At 45.6% G+C, this 19,732-nt stretch overlaps 1 protein-coding gene and 1 non-coding gene across 5 annotated transcripts in view; both read right to left on the minus strand.

Moving 5' to 3' along the window:
* Positions 1–19,732, minus strand: part of FCHSD2 (FCH and double SH3 domains 2) — a 145,616-nt gene that overhangs the window by 112,424 nt on the left and 13,460 nt on the right. For 3 of the 4 annotated variants that reach the window (XM_050716356.1, XM_050715939.1, XM_050715731.1), the window contains exon 2: positions 4,959–5,004. In XM_050716356.1, the coding sequence (XP_050572313.1) occupies positions 4,959–5,004 (46 nt within the window). Of the gene's footprint in view, positions 1–4,958; positions 5,005–7,873; positions 7,998–19,732 lie in introns of those variants that run through there. The other variant, XM_050716147.1, reaches the window with a different exon arrangement.
* Positions 13,249–13,320, minus strand: TRNAP-CGG (transfer RNA proline (anticodon CGG)). The gene has a single exon. It is a non-coding gene; the product is annotated as a tRNA-Pro (tRNA).

Genomic DNA, 19,732 nt, shown 5'->3' on the forward strand with positions numbered 1-19,732 from the left:
TTAACAAAGCAAGGTGCTGACCGGTCGATCCAAGGCTGCTGCTCATCTGTCCCTGAGCCAGGGACCCACCCTTAAAGTCCACAATCTCTTCCTGCTCTGAGGCTACAGTAAGCTCCTATATCCTTTGGGAAGGAAAAAAAAACAACAAATGGACTAGTAGCAAGCTGCCTGTAGGGTTTCCAAGGTGGGTGCCTCAAGTTTATTTGATCCCAGCCCAGTGGAGTCGGAGGGGAGACTTGCTTTCATCTCGAGGTTCTTTCTGTTCAAAACCCGTCGTAAGATTGTGCTCACCGAGCTGCCACACGGGACTTCTGGTTCATCCCAGGAAACTTGCGTTCAGCGCTGACCAGGCTGCATTTACCAAGCTCTCCCCAAGCCTCCCAGACGCTGCTGTCCCTGTGCAGTGCCTGCCATCCTCCCCCTCTTACCACTCCTACCGTATTTGCCCAGCTCCTCAACTTTCTTGAAAAGCAGTTTGCTCCACTTGGCGTAACGCTATAACAGTGTGATAGCTGAACAGGAGACAGCTCCCCTTTCAAGAAAGAAAAGTGTAATCTCTACTAAAGCACGGCTTACCTCTTTCTAATACGCCAGCACGGGCACTTTACCCATAAATGCTTGTACAGCTCCTCTATAAGCCTCAAAGCCTTTTAGGAAGCAAAGGAAGAGTAAGGATTGGAATTCTACACCTGAAGCAAATGTTGCATTAATTGTCAAAGGCTTCTGTTTAAAAAACTATTCAGAAGACCAGGGATCTACTTCCTATTCTAAGAGAAATAAATAACTATTCTAAGAGACATAAGTTGCCTAAATTCATTCAATTTCTGTAATTCCTTAATAGGGAAATATTGCCACCTTTCCAGTGTTCTCGTTACAATGAGAAAATAGTTAGCATTTGCAAAGTTTTGGACTTTGTTAAAAAAACAAAGAAAAAAATCAATCACAACACAAATTAGTAAGAAAGGGGCAGGAAAGTAAAATCTCATTTTAACTCTTAGAATGTTAATCCATTGAAAAATTCGTAAAAAGGGTCACTGCCTCTTAATTAGAGCAGTGCAGCATCCTTGTCAGAGGACGCTAAGATAAGGGTCAGCTTCTATCTTCTGCATTTAACCAATGGAAAAGTGATGTAGCAAGAAGAGTCCAGCACCTATTTGGGCATTGCAGCCCATATATATATCGTTTATCTAAATAATATGTATGTAATATATTATTTGCGCGCTTTGTAGATGCATTTTATACACACATACAGAGAAGTTGCTACCGGAATGCTGCACAGTCTTATTACATCCTAGAAAATAGGTATTCGCTTTTCTGGTGCCTTGAAAGAAGTGCTTCTCTAGTCACTTGCAAAGCAAGTCACTTGCAAAGCAACTTCTCTAGGACACCTGCAAAGCAAGGAGAAGCTGCCAAAGGTAATCATGGTATCTGCTTACATCCACCTTTCCTCTTACCTTCACGGCTCTTCTTCCCCCCTCCACCTCTTGCTGCTAACAGGCTTTTTCCTTTGGTGCTCATTTCACATTATTTTAAAGTCTCCTCTCCTGGTCATTGCCATTGATGCACACAGCACCAAAGGATGTGCTTACATTTCACTCATAGCTACCAAGAGGAACACGTGGATATAAACTACACTACCCCTCTTCCCCCCGTTTTAAAACGTTTTTCATGTATCGAGTTTCTCTTTGCACCAGACTAAGCAACAAGAAGGAATCAACACCAAGTGACCTGTCCGTTCTCTCCAGATCACAGATAAGACGCCTCCTCTTACCGAGCACGTCTCTTCAACGTTAATTTGATCTCCGTAAAAACAGAGAGGAAAAAAAAAATGTATTTTTTTTTTTAAATCTGAGCAGAAACTTCTACTTGCAATTCAGTTCCGTAGCTGCCGGCATGGTCTTTCCTCTTTCTACAGCACAGATGTCTTCAGTTTAGGTACTACAGTTAGCAGCTGAATTAGCACGTGCTGGAACAAGAAGCGTGTTTCACAGCTCAAGCACTTTCAGGGTATTTGCAAGCTCCAAGAGATCCAAGAGATACACCAGGTCAATCGCCTAGAGTCCCATTGTGCTCTGAAACAAGGATAACTAAATATCAAGCAAAACCAAACCGTGACAAGGAAGGCAGAAAAGAAAAGAAAGTCTTAGAGAGATTGACGTCTAGTAAAAAGTGTTAAATAATAATAAAAAGTAGAGACATAATTATGGGCTGACCCCAGAATCTCCACTTTGCCTACTTAATACGCTAGGTAAAACAGGCAGGTTTCATTTTACCTGTTTAATAGGCTAGGTAAAACAGGTGGGATTTTTTTTTTGTTTCTGGGTTTAGTTTTTTTTTTTTTTTTTTTTTTTTTTTTAACTAGATAGAAGCAAAAGCACATTGACCAAGTTCTGCTTCTACCTAACGAAAAAGTATCCTTAGCCGCTGATTTTAGCTAGCTTATTAATCATGGAGAATAGCTAATAATAATACGCTATTGCAATTTAAATGCTATTACTAGGAATACTATTAATGGAAAATGAGAGGCTTTACATACTCTCAATTCGGAATACTACGATACGCCTTCAAGCACATATTAAACAACGCAGCACCGAAAACCCGAGCGAAAGAGCTGAGCGCGTGTTTGCAACACGTCTAGAAAGGGCCACAGGACTGCAGTGGCAGGCTCAGCCCATCAGATATTCCTCCCACCCGTACCATGCAGAGTCTGGAAAAGTCAGTTAATAAAAACAGAAAAACAGCTCAAAAAAAGCTGGGAGGGCAACAGGTAACAATATGGTGAAAAAGGCTAAAAACATCCTGGCAGAATAAGGCACGGAGTGATGTACATACAAATCCTGTCATTCATCACGTACGTTCAAGCCACTTACCATGTAATTAGGGATAAAGTCTAAACACTGAGGCGTGGCGTTTTACTAGCGTTCGTGCAGGTTCTCCCTGTCCACACAAAAGCACACTGTATAGAAACTTGGCACCCCAGCCCAGCGCATCAGAATAAATGTGTTTGCTTAAACCAACAAAGCCTTCAGTTTTGGAAAGTTATGGGAAACTTATTTTTACCGTCCGCCCTTCCACTTTATTTATTTTTAAAGCTTGCCAAAAATGTCCTCAGTTAAATATCCCGAGTTCCCTGCGAGACGATCTTCAAAAAAAAAAAGGTTTCGAAATCTTGCTTCAGGAACTGGCTATGGAGAATTTCCAGTTCCCTTTAAAGGAGTCTGAAACGGAACCTCCCGCTGTCGGTGACTATGACTCCACATTTATTTTGACTGCAGTTTCTCTCACCAGAAGGCTTCACGTGGAATTTCGTTGCCATCTCAAAAACAGGAATCCTTTTGCATGCCCAGGAAACACCCAGCGCTGTTCCTTAACCTATCGGCGGACAAGGAGGCGATCCCACAGGGCTTCATTCTTGTGAGCAGCCATCCGACGAGCCTCCAGCGCTGCAGCTGTACTGCTGGAGATGCTGGGGGTGGGTTGGTGGGTGGGTTTTTAAATGCAAGTATTTGAAAGCCTCGGTTGTTTAGACAAAGCCTTCCAAATCTGAGAATCTGATTATTTTCCAACTTACCAAGACCTCCCTTCAGCAAACACTAAAAAGGCCTCCACGTATAAAAAACATTTCGAGTGTGGAACAGACAAGTGTATTTGTAATTGATCTCAACTCCTCCACAACGTCATTACAGAAGAAATCACTACGGAATACATGCTTTTAATCACAGTTTCATTAAGCAGATATCGATTCTGTCAGAGAAAAATTGCTATATGTAATCAAATTAAGTGCAGCTGCCAATGTGATCGATGCAAATTCGCGTGCAACGAAAGAACTGGAGCACCAACGACCGCAGACCCTTGTACCACCACCGTGAGCGTTCAGATGAAACTCAGTACACATCCCACTCGGCTCGCTAAGTGCTTTCAGCTGGGTTTCGGGCTGAGCCCACAAGCAGAAAATCTAAGACTAATGAAACGAGTACAGTGCAGCTTCCAAGCGCACAAATCCTCTTTCAAAAAGTCAAGTCCAGCCCACAGCAAGCATTTGTTCTACACGTACATCTGTTCTTTACGTCCTTGGGGCTGGTGCAGCACTAACAACTAAAGGAATGCTTAATGCAACAACTTCAATTATTTTTTTCCTGATACCACGGTAACTTAACCCACAGACCAGGGCTGGAAGCATCCTAGTGCCAGCCTGTGCTCTCACACTCCACCTCTGACACTGCCCCAGCATCGACAACCCTAGAATCAGGCACATCTCCAGTTGTATTTATTGTATATTGAGCTCCACAAGTTCCCTCGCTTGTATTTTATTCTACTTTTAATCTATTTTAAAATAAGGTAACATAATTTTAATCTGTTGTACTTGAACTTGAGCTCTAAGAGCCCTTACTGTAAAATACGCAGGCAGCTGCCCCTTCTTGGATGCTTTCTCATTTTGGAACGAGGGAGAAAAATCCAATCCTCCCTCCTTTCTGAGGTATACAGCACAATTCATTCCACGCCCTATCCCAAGCGTTAGGTCAAACCTGGTGGCTCTTATTGCAGCTGAATGGGAAGCTGCCCTTTCTGAAGAATGTGAATGTAAATTTACTTTGGACCAGATACCCCAGAACGCATTTCTTCTCTAGCTGACCTGATTTTACTTCTTACTCAAGTTCTGCACGAACTTCTGAGAAAGCCTGAAAGAATCCGTTGACTTTCATAGAACAATTTTTAGATGTTAAAAATTTCTTCTGTGCCCAAGAACTTCCTCAAGCCAAAGTGTCCACGAAAACACAGAACGGGCCGAACTCCTAAACAAGCGAACCGCCTGCCTCAGAATTTCAACAGGTCCTTCATGCTAAGCAACGTAAGGAAAAGATACACAAAAAAAAATATACTCTGTGAAAAGTCTGCTAGTGAATAAATCGCCTCTAGAGAACAATGCCATAGATGTGAAATTTAATCCAGGACCTTACCTGTGCATATTCTTTCTCAATTGCAGCTCTTTTCTGACTGAATGCTCTGAAAAAAAGATGGGGAAAAAAAAAAAAAAAACACGTTAATACATACAGCAATACGCTATAAATTCAGTAATTTACTCAAAAGGAGTTTCTGCTAGAAAGTCTTCGCAGTTAGATGAGCAACTAAAAAGCAAAATTGTTTGACAACTGTGTACCAGTAGCCTAGCAACTCGTGCATATGTGAAGTCCGCGTGCAGCGTTCACATTTCCAAGTTTTCTTGGATAAATTCAGTTCCCAGGACTACCGTGTAAATACCATTTACTTCATTAAAGGCTCATCAGCTTTCCCCTGGTATAGCCTAGGGAAGAATTTGGTGGGACAGGATTTGGCTTCGTGCATCTAGGCTTTCTTTAAAAACAAAGCCATATTTCTTCAACAGCAACTGACCGTAGTGTTTTGTGCCTGCAGCTGGGGACGAGAGGCTCGTAAAGCCCTCGTGGTGCCCCAGCCACGTCCTGGTTTGCCCATCGTCACCGCTACATCACGTCAGAGCCGCTTAGCTCAAGCCACTCTCGTGTCATTGGTGTCTTGGTGTCATTCCACACTGACATCGTGCTGGGCTCCCACGCAGGAGCTCAAGGTGCACGGTCGCGCTGCGTTTTAAGATAAGGGTTTCAACACTATCAGGCTATCTGAGGAAGAAGTTTGACTATTAAAGAGTGTCAAGGTCTCTCCAAGCGCTGAAGTTATTCTCTTTACCCGCTGAGCTGTCAAAGCAGAGCGATTTTCATCAAGTTGCGCCATAAACTACTTCCACTGAGCTTAAGGCTATGCCAGCAGCACAAGAAAACCTAATTTTGTTTAAATTAGTTACACAGTAATTATGGCGGCACGTTAGGAAAACAATCCTCAGGAACATCCCATAACGAGGTTAACACCAATAAACACAAACGAAACGAGTTCTGAGCAGGCTTTCTGCTCCTGCCTACTGCCTTTCACCCCCAAAGAGCATCCAGGGCATTACAGGCTCGGCCAGCATAACGCAAAGCAAGACCCCAAATGCAAGGGGAACCCTTGAAACTCTTTCCAAGATCCACGACAGCCCCAAAGAGCTGGCTCTGTTCCGGCACTGACAACGTCCCCGTGCAGCGCAGGTGGGTACAGAAGGCTGCCCAGCCGTGCCAGCCACAGCAGGTGAGGTTTTGTCCCAGCAGGTGAAGGTTCAGATGCTCGCAGTGAACCCTCTTTGTAAATACTCAAGGTCTTTAACGTGCTACAAACCCATTCATTTCAGGTCTTCCTGTTCCCAAGTCTAAGATCCCAGCCAGTTCAGCAAGCACGCCTGAAAACACAATTCCCTTTTGAAAGAGCCTGACTTTTACAAGTACAAATGTTTTCAGAGGTAGCTACGAGGAATACCCAAAATATGTCATCCGCACTGCAAAGGTAACAAAACGAGCAGCTGTCTTTGAAACCTAAATCTGGGCAGACTGCAAGGCAAAGGCCGTTATTTTCTAATTCTCAGCTAATCTTATTTGGAAACGTATAATCAGAGCTAAATGCTAAGGATACTCGGTTTACACAAAGCGTGGATTTGGAGCTGTGTATTTCACCACGCGGTTTTTTTCCACACAAAGCAAATTCCACTTAAACTAATTGCATAACAGTAATTGTGACAAGCTGGAAGCGTAAGATATCCCCTACAAACCTTCCATATTAAGAGGTTTACACTGGAGAAGAAAAACAAAAGCATTCAACCGGCCCCGGTATAGAATTACAAAATACCATGCAAATCAAATTTACCCACAAAACCAACAGAAATTTTGGCCTCGGACTTGGCATGCCTGCAAGCTCCGGCATGAAGAAAAAGTACTGTGCAGTAGCAGCTCCGTAAATGAGAAACATTTTCGAGCAGTTTTAGATTTTGCTCTGTAAAACCCTGCTTAAAATAAAAATAAATAAATAAAAGAGATGGCAAGACATCACGTAATTCAATTTATACAACACGTAAGTTTGTGTTTGATCTATGTTTTGGTGAATAACAAAAATGGGAAGCGCTGCAAGACTGGCAGCATCAGCCATCTGCATTCCTTGAAGCTGTTCTGTGCTGCTTTGTGACTGCATTTCCCTCGATTAGTCAAACACAAAGCTGTTTTTAACCTCGGGACAGTTTGTACAGGAATCCTTTTATGACACCATAAATACATTACAAAACACGAAGAAATATGAGACCGAGGTAGGCAAATTTCCCCAGGAGAAATTATTTCTAGCAGAAAAAAAAATAATTCGCTAATAAATGCATGATATTTTCTCAACTTGGGAAACTGGAAAATTTTCCTGTGAGCATCTAGGCTTTATGTGCAGAGCTGGGATATTCCTACCCTCACTGTCAGTCAGGACGGACAAGTTCATTCACATCAGGAAACGTTTGGTTCCCTAAGTTAATAAAATGTTCTGTTACTGAAATGGTTTTAAGAAATCTGTTGGCGGGTCTGCAAGAAAGCAGTAACATTATTTAGGGTTTCTTTAAGCTAGGATGTATAAATATCTATTAATACCCTCACAAACTAACCATTAACTAAATCTAAGAGACATTAGAATAATTGTGCACGCAGGGAAGTTCAGGTTTTGTTTCTGCACAGGAATTCCTAAGCCTCGGCTATGTCCTGCAACCACTGTCATGCGGTATGCTCATTTCCTTTACCCCACCAAAAGCAGCTCAGAAGCATTTCAAGTCCTTGTCTGTTTAAAAAGACAACAAGAAAGAATAAATTCAATGAAGTTCAACAGTATTTGGTGCATATTCTCAAGCTCTGTGCATCTTCCATTTTCACTACGATACTTGCACGATCCTCGTATTGCAGGAAAATCCCAACTTAGCCTCTTAGTCTCCAAAAATGAAAAAAAAAGCAACAGAAATTACACTCACCAGCAGGACAAGCTGCTGCCACGTAAAAACCATCATGTTATTCCACATCCAGAGTGCGACCAGGCGCCTGTCTCTGTAAGAGCCTGCAGCTAGGGAACACCACTGCACGCCCGCCCCAGGGAGGGAAGTCTCATTGGGGAAGTTTTCCCAATGGTTTCAACACAGGAGATCGAAAACTGAGAGGCAATGCCAGCCTCCCACATCATTTCCTCGCATGCTGCTGCCCACAGACACTTGCTCGGCTTCCTGCTGTGTCTGAGAAGGACGAACCTAAGCCTGGAGGGATTACAAAGGCTTGCGAAGCACGACCAGCAGGAGAAGTGGTCAAGTGGCAGCAAGCGGCCAAAAAGTGAGCAGCAGTCTCTCCAAAATGATTAGTGTGACAACGAGAGCCACAGGCGGGGCTGGAGAGGACTTCTCTTCCAGACTAAATACCGGTGGTATGAGCATCTGAAGAGGAGGATGGAAATGGTTCTGCTGCACAGCAGGTTTTGATCCACTGACATCTCTCCAGTAAGTTCCTCACTGCACCCCGGCTGATACGCCCTGAGGCCAGCGATTCTGCAGTCTAACCCAGCTCACAGAGCTTTACACAACGAAAAATATCAGTATGATGCAGTATTTTGGTACTAAAGTAATCTGACCTCACGATCTGACTTCCCCTTGGGCTCCGTGGAGCCGTAAGGGAGCAGAGGAGGGGAAGCCAGGCTTACCGGCATCCCTGCCGCCAGTGCTGCTGGAACCGTCACCCCAAATCCCCGCACACAAAATCCAGCAGCTCTCAGGTATTTAAACCACTCACCATCAATCAAATTAAAACGAGAAATGCAATGAAAAGTCCAGGTGCATTCGAAAGTTTTCAGTGGAAATAAGCTTAACAGCGCGGAGCACGGAGTTCGGTCGGAACGACGCGTGAAGACGACGTCCTGCGGGGCTGTCCGGATCACTGGTGGGTGGCTGTCCCCTGGGGTGGCAGCGCCTAAGGCTCCCATTTTTATAGAAATCTGTGCATTAACACTGAAATATACATTAACGCTTAACCAGTCACACAAATCTAAGGATGAAAGTCACAGACTACGCAGTAAAAAACAAAAGTACGGTGACGGTGAATTACCCTATATATTAAAAAGCTAATTTAGCCACGCTGAGAAAGCTATGCAGCTAGACAAAATGTAAAAAGACACTTTATGTACAGGCCTACATACATAAATAAGAAGGATTAAAAATAAAAGGAGGACTGAATTTGTATATGGTGAATGTATTTCCACTTGAAGGCTGAGAAACTCAACGATGAGCCAAGCAGTGACCTGAACCACGTCTGGAACGAGTCCCCATGAGAAGTCAGGGCACACAATGGTCAAACCCCTGATGTACGAGCTGAAGAATTGGTACAACTCGCCTAGCACGAGCAGTGTGTGTTAATGCAGTTTTTGGGCTACAGACATTTGGGTTAATGGTTCAGGAATTTTACTGAAAAAAATAAAAACCCCTACAACGTATACATCAAAAGCAAAGCGCTTGAAAGCGTGCAAATCAGCAGCACATCTGAAACCTCCAAAAATATTCAACCGTAGAAATGCACCTGTTTTCACTGACCTTGACCTGAGAGAGTCCCCAGTGCTACGCTCACAAAAGCGAGGAGCAGCAAAGGAGCCGACACACCGAGCTCCGGAGACAAGATCTCCCGCATCAGCAGAACGTGCGGCACAGAATTGACACTTTCAGTACCATTAATCCGAAAGACGAAGAAAGGAGACGGGTCTGGGGGGAATTACACATGCACACCATGCACGGTGTAGCACTTCAAACTCTTCTTTTAATTCTGTATCGCTAACAGAAGCGGAATGACAAAGACGGTATCATTTTTTCTTTGCCAACCTCACTGAGTTGACAGAAAGTAAAATGCATGTTGAAGATGCGAATCAATGGAGTAGACCTGCAAAGCTCTAATACAGTAAGAAAGATAATGGGAAAAAAAAGAAAAGATCTGAAAGAGTAACGGATTTTGCATTGTTTCAGTTTTTCTTTTTAGGTGTAAATTCAAAATACAGTTTTAAAAGAATCTATTTATCCCAGCAAGTGGTCTTCAGCTAAGGAACTGTAGAGCACGTTGCAACTGATTTTATATTAAATCAATCCAAAATGCAAGGAGGTGAATCAGCAAGTAGAGAATTTCCATCTCCCCCCAAAAACAGATCAAGAATAATTCAAGACATCTGGGATTATGCCAGCAGAAACCTAAGAGTTCCCAATTCCTCCTTATAATATACAGAGTGCAAGTGCACTCAGCGTGCAACGATGCCCCAACTACTACTACATGGATTTATATATATATATATATATAAATAATATAATAATATTATAATATATATAATATTATATAATATTATTATATAATAATAATATAATAATAATAATATAATAATATATATAATATATATATTTATATATATATATATATTTTTTTTAATATGAAAGGAAACACTCAAGCATTCCTAGTAACAGTAAAACATTCAGCCCCTACTACTTTAAAAAAAAAAAATCAACCCAACCCACACACAGCAGTGGAGGCAACCCCAGAAAAAGCGAAAGCCAAAATTCTGTGCCAGGGTAGAATTGGGCAGGTGTTTGTCTAGAAGCATTCAGTCTTTTTGTAGCATTTCAGAGAAGAGACGAACAGAAAGCACTATGGAACAGCCTCAAAACCACCTACTTAGCAGTGAATAAATGCATGAACGCAGTCTCTCGGCAGAAAAAGTCCCAATGTACCTTTCAAAAAAAAAAAAAAAACAAACCTGCCTGTGACAAGTTGAAGCGCAGCGTTAGACATCAATTCCCCGCTTCCCTTAACAGACAAAGGGATCCAGAATGCCTTTTATGATGCTAAGATGTGTTTGGCGATGAAATGTGTTTATACTGAGCAATGGAAATAGATCCCAAGACACCAGCAACAGCAAAGGAACCTCGGTGGTGAACTACACGCACGTGAAATATTTACGTACAAGATGGCACTGAGGGCTGTTCCCAGCTGTCTGCACTTTAATTGCTTTTTTTCTTGGAGGTGGGGCTGTCATATCCATGCTGCCATGAACGCGGCCTCTCCTCCAGCCCGTCTGGCAACCAAAGTACCGAATAGCAGAGAAGGAGCTGGCCGGCAGCGTGCTCCATCCCACGGGGCACGGCGCTATCGCACCCGGCACTGGCTGGAACCAGAGGCCCAGCTGCCAGCAGGACTTTGTCCCGCTCCCCGTCACGCCAACGGGGCCGTTCAGCCAGCTTCCCACCCACCTTCCCGGCCACTTATCTGTGTCCTCAGCTACAAAGGTACTGCGGGAGACTGCCTCGAAGGCCTTGCTGAACTCCACGTGTACAGCCGGTGATCTTTCCACAGCCAAGGCCACCTCTGGCAGCAGCTGAGGCGTCCCCGTGGGCCCTGCCCCACAGCGTCCCAGCTCTGTGTCTCCAGCAAGCAGAAAGCTGGTCCAACCACCCCCCTACCACCACTGTCACCCACCAAACCATGTCCCCAAGCACCACGTCCAGCCTTGCCTTGAACACCCCCAGGGACGGGGACTCCACCACCTCCCTGGGCAACCCGTCCCAACGCCTGACCGCTCTTGCTGAGAAGAAATGTCTCCTCATTTCCAACCTGACCCTCCCCCGGCACAACTTGAGGCCGTTCCCTCTGGTCCTATCACTGGTTACCTGTGAGCAGAGGCCGACCCCCAGCTCCCCACCCCTTCCTTTCAGGCAGTTGCAGAGAGCAATAAGGTCTGCCCTGAGCCTCCTCTTCCCCAGCCCAAACCCCCACAGGTCCCTCAGCCGCTCCTCACAGGACTTGTGTCCCAGGCCCTTCCCCAGCTTCGGGGCCCTTCTCTGGACACGCTCCAGGGCCTCGATGTCCTTCTGGTAGTGAGGGGCCCAAAGCTGAACCCAGCACTCGAGGTGCGGCCTCACCAGAGCAGAGCCCAGGGGGACGAGCACCTCCCTGGCCCTGCTGGCCGCACTACTCCTGTTGAATTCATCACTTACCCAAAGGCCCCATCCCATTTTCTCCAGTAAGGTGGGAAACACACCATAACGAATCACTATCATACACTTAAACACACGCTTTAGCCATGTTCTTAGTTTAAGGACAGGTGTGTCACTAACAAAGTTGCTCCTCCAGGAGCCCCCATATACGCAGGGACAGGCTGCATTACCATTCCCTTTCCACATCCAGCGGAGACAAAGCCGACCTACCTGCAGCCATAATTAATCCACCAAAATGCTTCATCATGACGTGGCTCTCAGATGCCGCGTGTAAAGGCCTCCTCTTCATTTATTTTGTTTACACTAAGCAGAATTACCACTACTGAGGCATTTCAAATGATATGTGTGAAATCCCAGGCATCTGAAGGATGAATTATATTTACAGAAAAGCACCGATTTCAAGTTATCTGTACACGCACACACCTCAGAAGCAGCAGCTGGAGTGCACCAAGCTAGGTTATTCAAATGAGAAACATGCTTCTAATGAGGGGGCTCCCGTTAGCTCCTTTCCAGCAGGCAAGCGCACGTGTGGCTCTTCAAAGAAACGAAAGAGCAGTGCCCACTTCAAAGGGGCAACTTAAAGCACTGCACACAACGGAGGGAGAACGCTCAGAGGCATCAGAGGCAATTTTCATCACAAAGTCCCCACGGCTTCAAACCCAGAGACTTTTGTAGGGTGGGGAGTTCACATCAGTGCACCAAGGCCTGGCTTTCCCTCTTCCAAGGGAAACTTGTCTCAACAGAGACAACGCTGTCATTGGAAGGCAGTAACAGAACCATTTCAGTGCCTACAGCATCAAACGTCGCCGTCAGCTTCGTGGTTCAACACAAATAGCTGACAGACAACTGGAAAGCTCTCTAAGCTTCCTCAGGTTTATGTAAAGTTCAGACACAGCATCAGCAGAAAGCAAAAAATGTATGTATCAGAAGATAATTACCCTTCTTTCCCTTACCACCCAGCTAACGGTAAGCTGAAGCAAGTCCATTGCTGCTGCACTTCCAAAATTCGTAGAATATCCCGATTTGGAAGGGACCCACAAGGACTTCTCCAGGCTGAACAGGCCAAGTACCCTCAGCCGCTCCTCGTATGTCTTCCCCTGTAGGTCCTTCGCCATCTTCGTAGCCCTCTTCTGGAGGCTCTCCAACAGTTTCACGTCCTTTTTGTACTGTGGTGCCCAGAACTGCACACAGTGCTCGAGGTGAGGCCGCACCAGCGCAGAGCAGAGCGGGACAATCCCTTCCCTCGACCGACTAGCAATGCCGTGCTCGATGCACCCCAGGGTACGGTTGGGCGCTCCTGGCTGCCAGGGCACACTGCTCTCCAATCTGTCTGGATAAAACAAGGGCTCGTCCGGGATTTGAACCCGGGACCTCTCGCACCCGAAGCGAGAATCATACCCCTAGACCAACGAGCCACCATATTACACCTCTGCACACAAGTTGTACCTTACAGAACAGAAAACCAAAGCAAGTGGGTTAAGTGGCCTCTCAGAGTGATGTTAGCCTGGACTACACAGGTGAAATTAGACCAGTGTGAGATTTTGGAGAAAGCTTCACGCTTCCGCTGAAACTGGCAGTAACCTCCTCCTGTCCTCAGCAGGCAGCTGCAAAGTCACGGGGGACCTGATTAGCACTAAAAAACTGCCTAAAAACCAAAAAACCTCCAACCCCTCAAACCCTTCTGGGCAGGTCAGCAACCTACTACATGCAGCTATGTATGCATTGCCTCCAACACACAGAAAAAGAAGAATGGAGCAACACAGAGCCCAGAGACTGCCATTTGGCAGCAGAACGGACCAAAGACTGGCTTATCCCGATCATGAAAACCACAATAAACTGGTCAGAAGATTAGTTAAAACTGCTGCACATCAGTCTGCGCAGTCACCCGTTTCCTGTTGACTCTTCGTCTGAAAGAAAATAAACCCTGATGCTACCCGTTTTTCAAATAAAAGTATAAATTGAAAATCCATACAGCACTGGATCTGCATTCAGTGTTAGGGTGTTGCTTTTATTTATGGCATATGAAGACCACAGAAGATCAATCCATTGATAAACATCAATAAAAGGAAACGTATTTGACACATCTACATACAGAAGTGTGAGGAAAGCAGCCTTAGTGACCACATGCAGCTTATTTTAATCTTTGCTAGCCATAAGATGCTTCCTGCCACAAGTTCTGCTCGCCCAGCACGTTCACATTGATCAAACAATGCTGGTGGTATTTCATTTACACACCAAAACCCACCCAGGACAAAGCACACAACCTTAATTCTACTGCAATGCTTTTATCACAATGAACAATCTGGTTTTTCCAACTACCGTTGTGCCAACACTGCCAGCTCCAAGAACAGGGCAAAGGAGCTTACGCATCTGCGTCCATCCAACCAACTGGCTCAACTGCCTTGGGAAAGCAAAGACAAATTCATTTTAGATATTCTACACAAATCAATGCCATTTTTTTTCTTGTCCAAGCAGGCTACAGGGACATTTCCTCCCCGAACCAACCTGGAAAATAGAAGAGGTACAGAAATCCCCGCAAGGAAGTGGTTCGAAGGCTCTGGAGGCAAAGAGGCATAACGTTGCTTTCTCAGCACCGACAGGGGAGATCAATTTCCACCCAATTCAGCATGTATAAAAGAATATATTCCTTTATAAACACCCCTTCCAGTATCAGAACACCTGGAAGTCACTGGCCAAAGACACTTCAGCAGGGGAGGGCTCCGTCCCCAGTAACTTTTTGGCTAGTTGGCTTCCATTTCGACATCCCTGCATTTCAGCCAAACCAAGGCTGCCTCCAAGACTAGACCCCGTGCCTCTGCTCCGGCAAAAAGGCAACTGACAAAATCCAGGAAATGCGGGCAAGCAGGACCTCGTTTCATCTCATTCAAGGCTGGATTCTCCATTGCCACAGAGCACTCCAGCTTTCTTTTCAGCCCCTCCACGCAAAAAGAAAACACAAATCACCAGATGCTACATCGCACCAAGTAACAGCCTTCATACCAGGTTTTAAAAATATGAAACACTTTTGTCCAATTACGGTTATATTACCTGAGTGAAACAGATCCCTTCCTAGAATGGTAACTGTTTTATACACGCACACTTTAACCTTCCAGGTTTATTTGATAAAGTACAAGCAAGTCAGCAGCATTTTTATCAGGGAGCAAAAGTCTGGATCCGTCAGTGCGCACACTTCCATGCTGGGTTGGAGCGATATCAGCACTGCTACTACTGTCCATCCCACTGAAGACTTTGTGCCACCCATTAAATAACCTCTAAAATAAACCACTGCCCCGTTTTGAGTACATAGCATCACTGTCAGAACAGTTTTTCTGCTTCGATTTGGTTTGGCTTCATTTGTCTGACCTTCAGCTAGCCTCGCTGCCTGACAGGTTAGCGTGAGATCGGCCACCAGCCACTTCTGCTTGGGCCTCTTCTGCTTGGAGATCCACACACACCATTTTTCCCCAGGTCTTGCAGAAAGGTGTTCGTCAACGTTCCTACCAGATCACATCTCGGCTCTGGGAACTTGTTCTTGTACCACAGGCACCCCAGTACAGTGAGTGTGGCCTCCAGGCCAGGACTTCTAGCAAGAGCAGGTCAATGCTTTTCATTGCTCGGTAGGCCAGGCTTTCATCAGCTGTGAAAGCAGGTGAGCCAGAAGAAAGAACTCAAAACCACCCCCACAAGGCCACTACAACCTAATTTTTTGCCCGCAATGAATCTCTGTGACCCACCACAAGAAGCCAGCATCACCCTGGTTTCACCAAGGGCAAGCTGTGCCTTACCGATCTGGTGGCCTTCAACGATGGAGTGACTGCATCAGTCAACAAGGGAAGACATTGATGGCATCTACCTGGACGTCTGTAAGGCCTTTGACTTGGTCCCACATGACATCATGGTCTCCAAATTGGAAAGATACGGATTTGAAGGTTGGGTCATCCAGTGGATAAGGAGTTGGGTTGATGGCCACACCCAGAGAGTGGTGGTCAATGGCTCCGTGTCCAGGTGGAGGCCGGTGACGAGCGGTGTCCCTCAGGGGTCTGTCTTGGGACCGGTGCTTCTCAATATCTTCATCAATGACATAGACGACAGAATCAAGTGCACCCTCAGCAAGTTTGCAGGTGACACCAAGCTGAGTGGTGTGGTTGATACACCAGAAGGAAGGGATGCCATCCAGAGGGACCTGGACAGGCTGGAGAAGTGGGCCCACGTGAACCTCATGAGGTTCAACAAGGCCAAGTGCAAGGTGCTGCACCTGGGTCAGGGCGGTCCCGGACATGAGCACAGACTGGGAGAGGAACTCACTGAGAGCAGCCCTAAGGAAAAGGATTTGGGGGTTCTGGGGGACGAAAAGCTCGACACGAGCCAGCAGTGGGTGCCTGCAGCCCAGAAGGGCAACTGCGTCCTGGGCTGCATCACCAGAGGGGTGGCAGCAGGGGAGGGAGGGGATTGTGCCCCTCTGCTCTGCCCTCCTGAGGCCCCACCTGAAGTATGGGGCCCCCAGCACCAGAAGGATGTGGGGCTGTTAGAGCGGGTCCAAAGGAGGGCCACAAAGATGCTCAGGGGGCTGGAGCACCTCTCACTGCCACCTTTCAGCACTTAAAGGGGTCTTATAAAAAAGATGGAGAGCGACTCTTTACTCAGGTAGGTAATGATAGGACAAGGGGGAACGGTCTTAAACTAAAAGAGGGGAGATTTAGATTAGACTTTAGGAGGAAATTCTTCACTGTAAGGGCAGCGAGGCACTGGCACAGGTTGCCCAGAGGAGCTCTGGATGCCCCATCCCTGGAGGTGTTCAAGGCCAGGCTGGATGGGGCCTTGGCCAACCTGATGTAGTGGGTGGCGTCCCTGCCCACGGCAGGGGGTCGGAGTTAGATGATATTTAAAGGTCCCTTCCAACCCGAGCCACTCTATGATTTCCTGCCTGTGAATCAACTCGAGGTCTGCCTGCTCTCAGCAGATGCGTCAAGGACACCTTGAAACTCCTAAGGAGCAGGTATCTCTAATATCAAGAAACTCCCTGCTTGCTGAGTCAAGAAATTCAGCAGCCTCACTGCAGGCCACACTTCTTACAGCTCACTGACAAGTCACCCCTCACCTCAGCGGACTTGTCCAGTGCTCTGACAAGTGCAAAAGCAAAAAAAGTGGATTTTCTTGAAACTTGATTTTCATACACATACTCTACTCTCATACGCTACCTCCTCTTCAGTAGTAAGTCTTAAAATATTCAGCCCTTCTGACTACAGCTCCCTGCAGAACAGCACTGACCGACGACTCAAGCAGCTCTTCCCTCCTTCACGCATCCTTCACCACGACACACGTCTCCCTTTTCAAACAGCAGTTTTCCCCAAGCAAACAGCAGCTGCCGTATCTGCCCAGCCCTTTTATAGCCGAGTACACAAACGTTCCCTGGCGATTCAACCACTGCAGAACATTTCACCGTCCTGAGGAGTCCTGCTCCGCATTTCTACTCCTCTTCTGCTACGCAGAGGGTTTACAGTAACTCACCAAATGCATCTCCATGTTGTAATTAGAAGTACGCTTTTCCTGCCACTACGACTAATTATTTCGGGCAGCTTTGCTACAGTTTGTCCTTTGGAATGTTTATTCTTGAAGTAGCCACTTATTCTCAGATAAGATAAACTACACTAAAGGAAAACGCTCTTGAATGTAAACAGAGATACGAAAGCAGAAGACATTTCAGCCGATTTAGAGAAAATCTGCTTCTACCTTATATCAGCATAGAGTAAAATATGTAAAGATCTTCCTCAATCGGGGAATCAAAGCTGTGTGTAGTTATCTTTCAACAAAAGGAGTCTTCTGCTTTTCCCGTTGGCGTTCACCTACAATCGTTTTGCCACATTTTCCCCTCACACCGTTTCCAGCACCTAAATCATCTTGCCTGCGCCTCACGGAGCTGTCAAAACAGAAACGGCATGAAGATTTCCATGCGTTGATCCCAGAGGAATTTGACAAACCTGGAAGGGAGGCAGAGCTAGAAACGATACCCTGTTATCACCACGCCCCAGCCCTGACATAAAGCCTGTTTCTAAACACAGCTACAGGTCTTCATCCTCCTCTTCCTCCTCCTGGATGCACGAGGACCCAGAGGGAATTAAAACAGAGACAGCTTAACCTACCCTGCAAGAAACGAGTGGCAGCGAATTGCAAGCCTGAATCTCAGCCATTTTATTACGGAGCAGGTCTCCTGTAAACAGAGAGCCAAGCAACTCCCCGTATCTTCTGTAGACAAACTTCTCCAATCGACCTCGGCACACGGGTTTAAGAGTGATCAGCTGCTGTTCTCTGGCAATTTGTTCTTCCACCTGCATTTAATTCCAAGGAGAAAAAAACAGAAGGACTAATTTGCCTTGCTTAAGCAGAGCCAGAGAGCAGATAAACTACGGAACTGGCACGGGTCAGCGGGTGCAAGCTTGGGTGTTCTTTACAACGCGCGTAACGCACGGGTTTGTTACATTTATAAATGAAAGGGGGGTTTTAACACAGTACATAAGAGGCACCCAGTCAAAAAGTTATTCAATTTAAACTAAAAATTAATACATATTCTGAATTCTTGGTGCAATAGTGGAATCATAGAAAAAATCCTAGAGTCATTATGGTTGGAAAAGCCCCCCAGGATCACCTGGCCCAACCACCCCCCTACCACCACTGTCACCCACCAAACCATGTCCCCAAGCACCACGTCCAACCTTGCCTTGAACACCCCCAGGGACGGGGACCCCACCACCTCCCTGGGCAGCACAAAGCTACCAGCACAGACCCAAGTTCAAACAGGAGATATCGATGATTTTGTCAGCACGTGGCCTTCCACTCGATCAGGAGCTTCTCCTTCCTAAAGCTATCAAAAATTACTAAGCAATTTTCCTTCTAGTTTCAGTTTCAACTCTGCTTTTAGACTGACATTTTATTACGCATTAAAATGCTCTAATCCACGCAGCCTGCGACAAATGACTCTCTTAAACCATGAAATATGTTTAACTTGTGCCCGAACAATGATCCTCTAGCAATGCACACAGGAAAAAAAAAATCCAGACAACATTAAAGAGCGAGAAACGCACCCACCATAAATCACATCGCTGTACAGTTTGGGATTAGGATGAGTTGCCACTAGCAACAGAGCCCAAAATAATCAATTCTCTCACTATATATAGAGAGAGTTCTCGTAGCCTCCAACGGAGTCAATGTTTTCAGCAATTTGTCTCGGGAAAGTATTAGCAGGCCAGCATGTGATCGGAGAAACAAGACAGCCAGGCGCAAAACAACCCTAAAACAATGTTTTTGCCTTTAAACAGAATCAAAAAAAAAAAAAAACAACTGGAAAGATGCTGATGAAAGCGAATATTTCATTCGCTCTCTTCATAATAAAAGCACGCAGTCTTTATAGCAGTAGCGTTTACAATAAATGTGACAATTGGTTTTCTAGCTGATGTGTATTTCAAATTATCACTGATGTTTTTTTTTTTTTTGCTTTAAATGGGGAAACCAAACAATAAAAGAGACAATTTGGACATATGCAAAAGGTATTTTTGCTTATGGCTTATCCAAAAGTGATTCATCATATTCAACGTATTTGTTATTTCTGTAGATACCGGCACGTTGTAATTCCGAGGCTACTAGGAGCTTTCAGAAAACGGGGGTGTGACAAGTTCCTTTGATCCCCCCCAGCGCTCCGAAGGAGCCGAGGCACCTTTCTTCATTCAGGCAGCTCATTTCAGCCTGGAGCTGCAAAACGTTTTGCGGGAGGCAGCAACAGAGCTCTTACCTTGCTCATCCGTCACATTTCGGGGATCTTGACGGTGCCTCCCA

The sequence above is a fragment of the Cygnus atratus genome, chromosome 1 (genome assembly GCF_013377495.2).
Source record: "Cygnus atratus isolate AKBS03 ecotype Queensland, Australia chromosome 1, CAtr_DNAZoo_HiC_assembly, whole genome shotgun sequence".
Classification (NCBI taxonomy): Eukaryota; Metazoa; Chordata; class Aves; order Anseriformes; family Anatidae; genus Cygnus; species Cygnus atratus.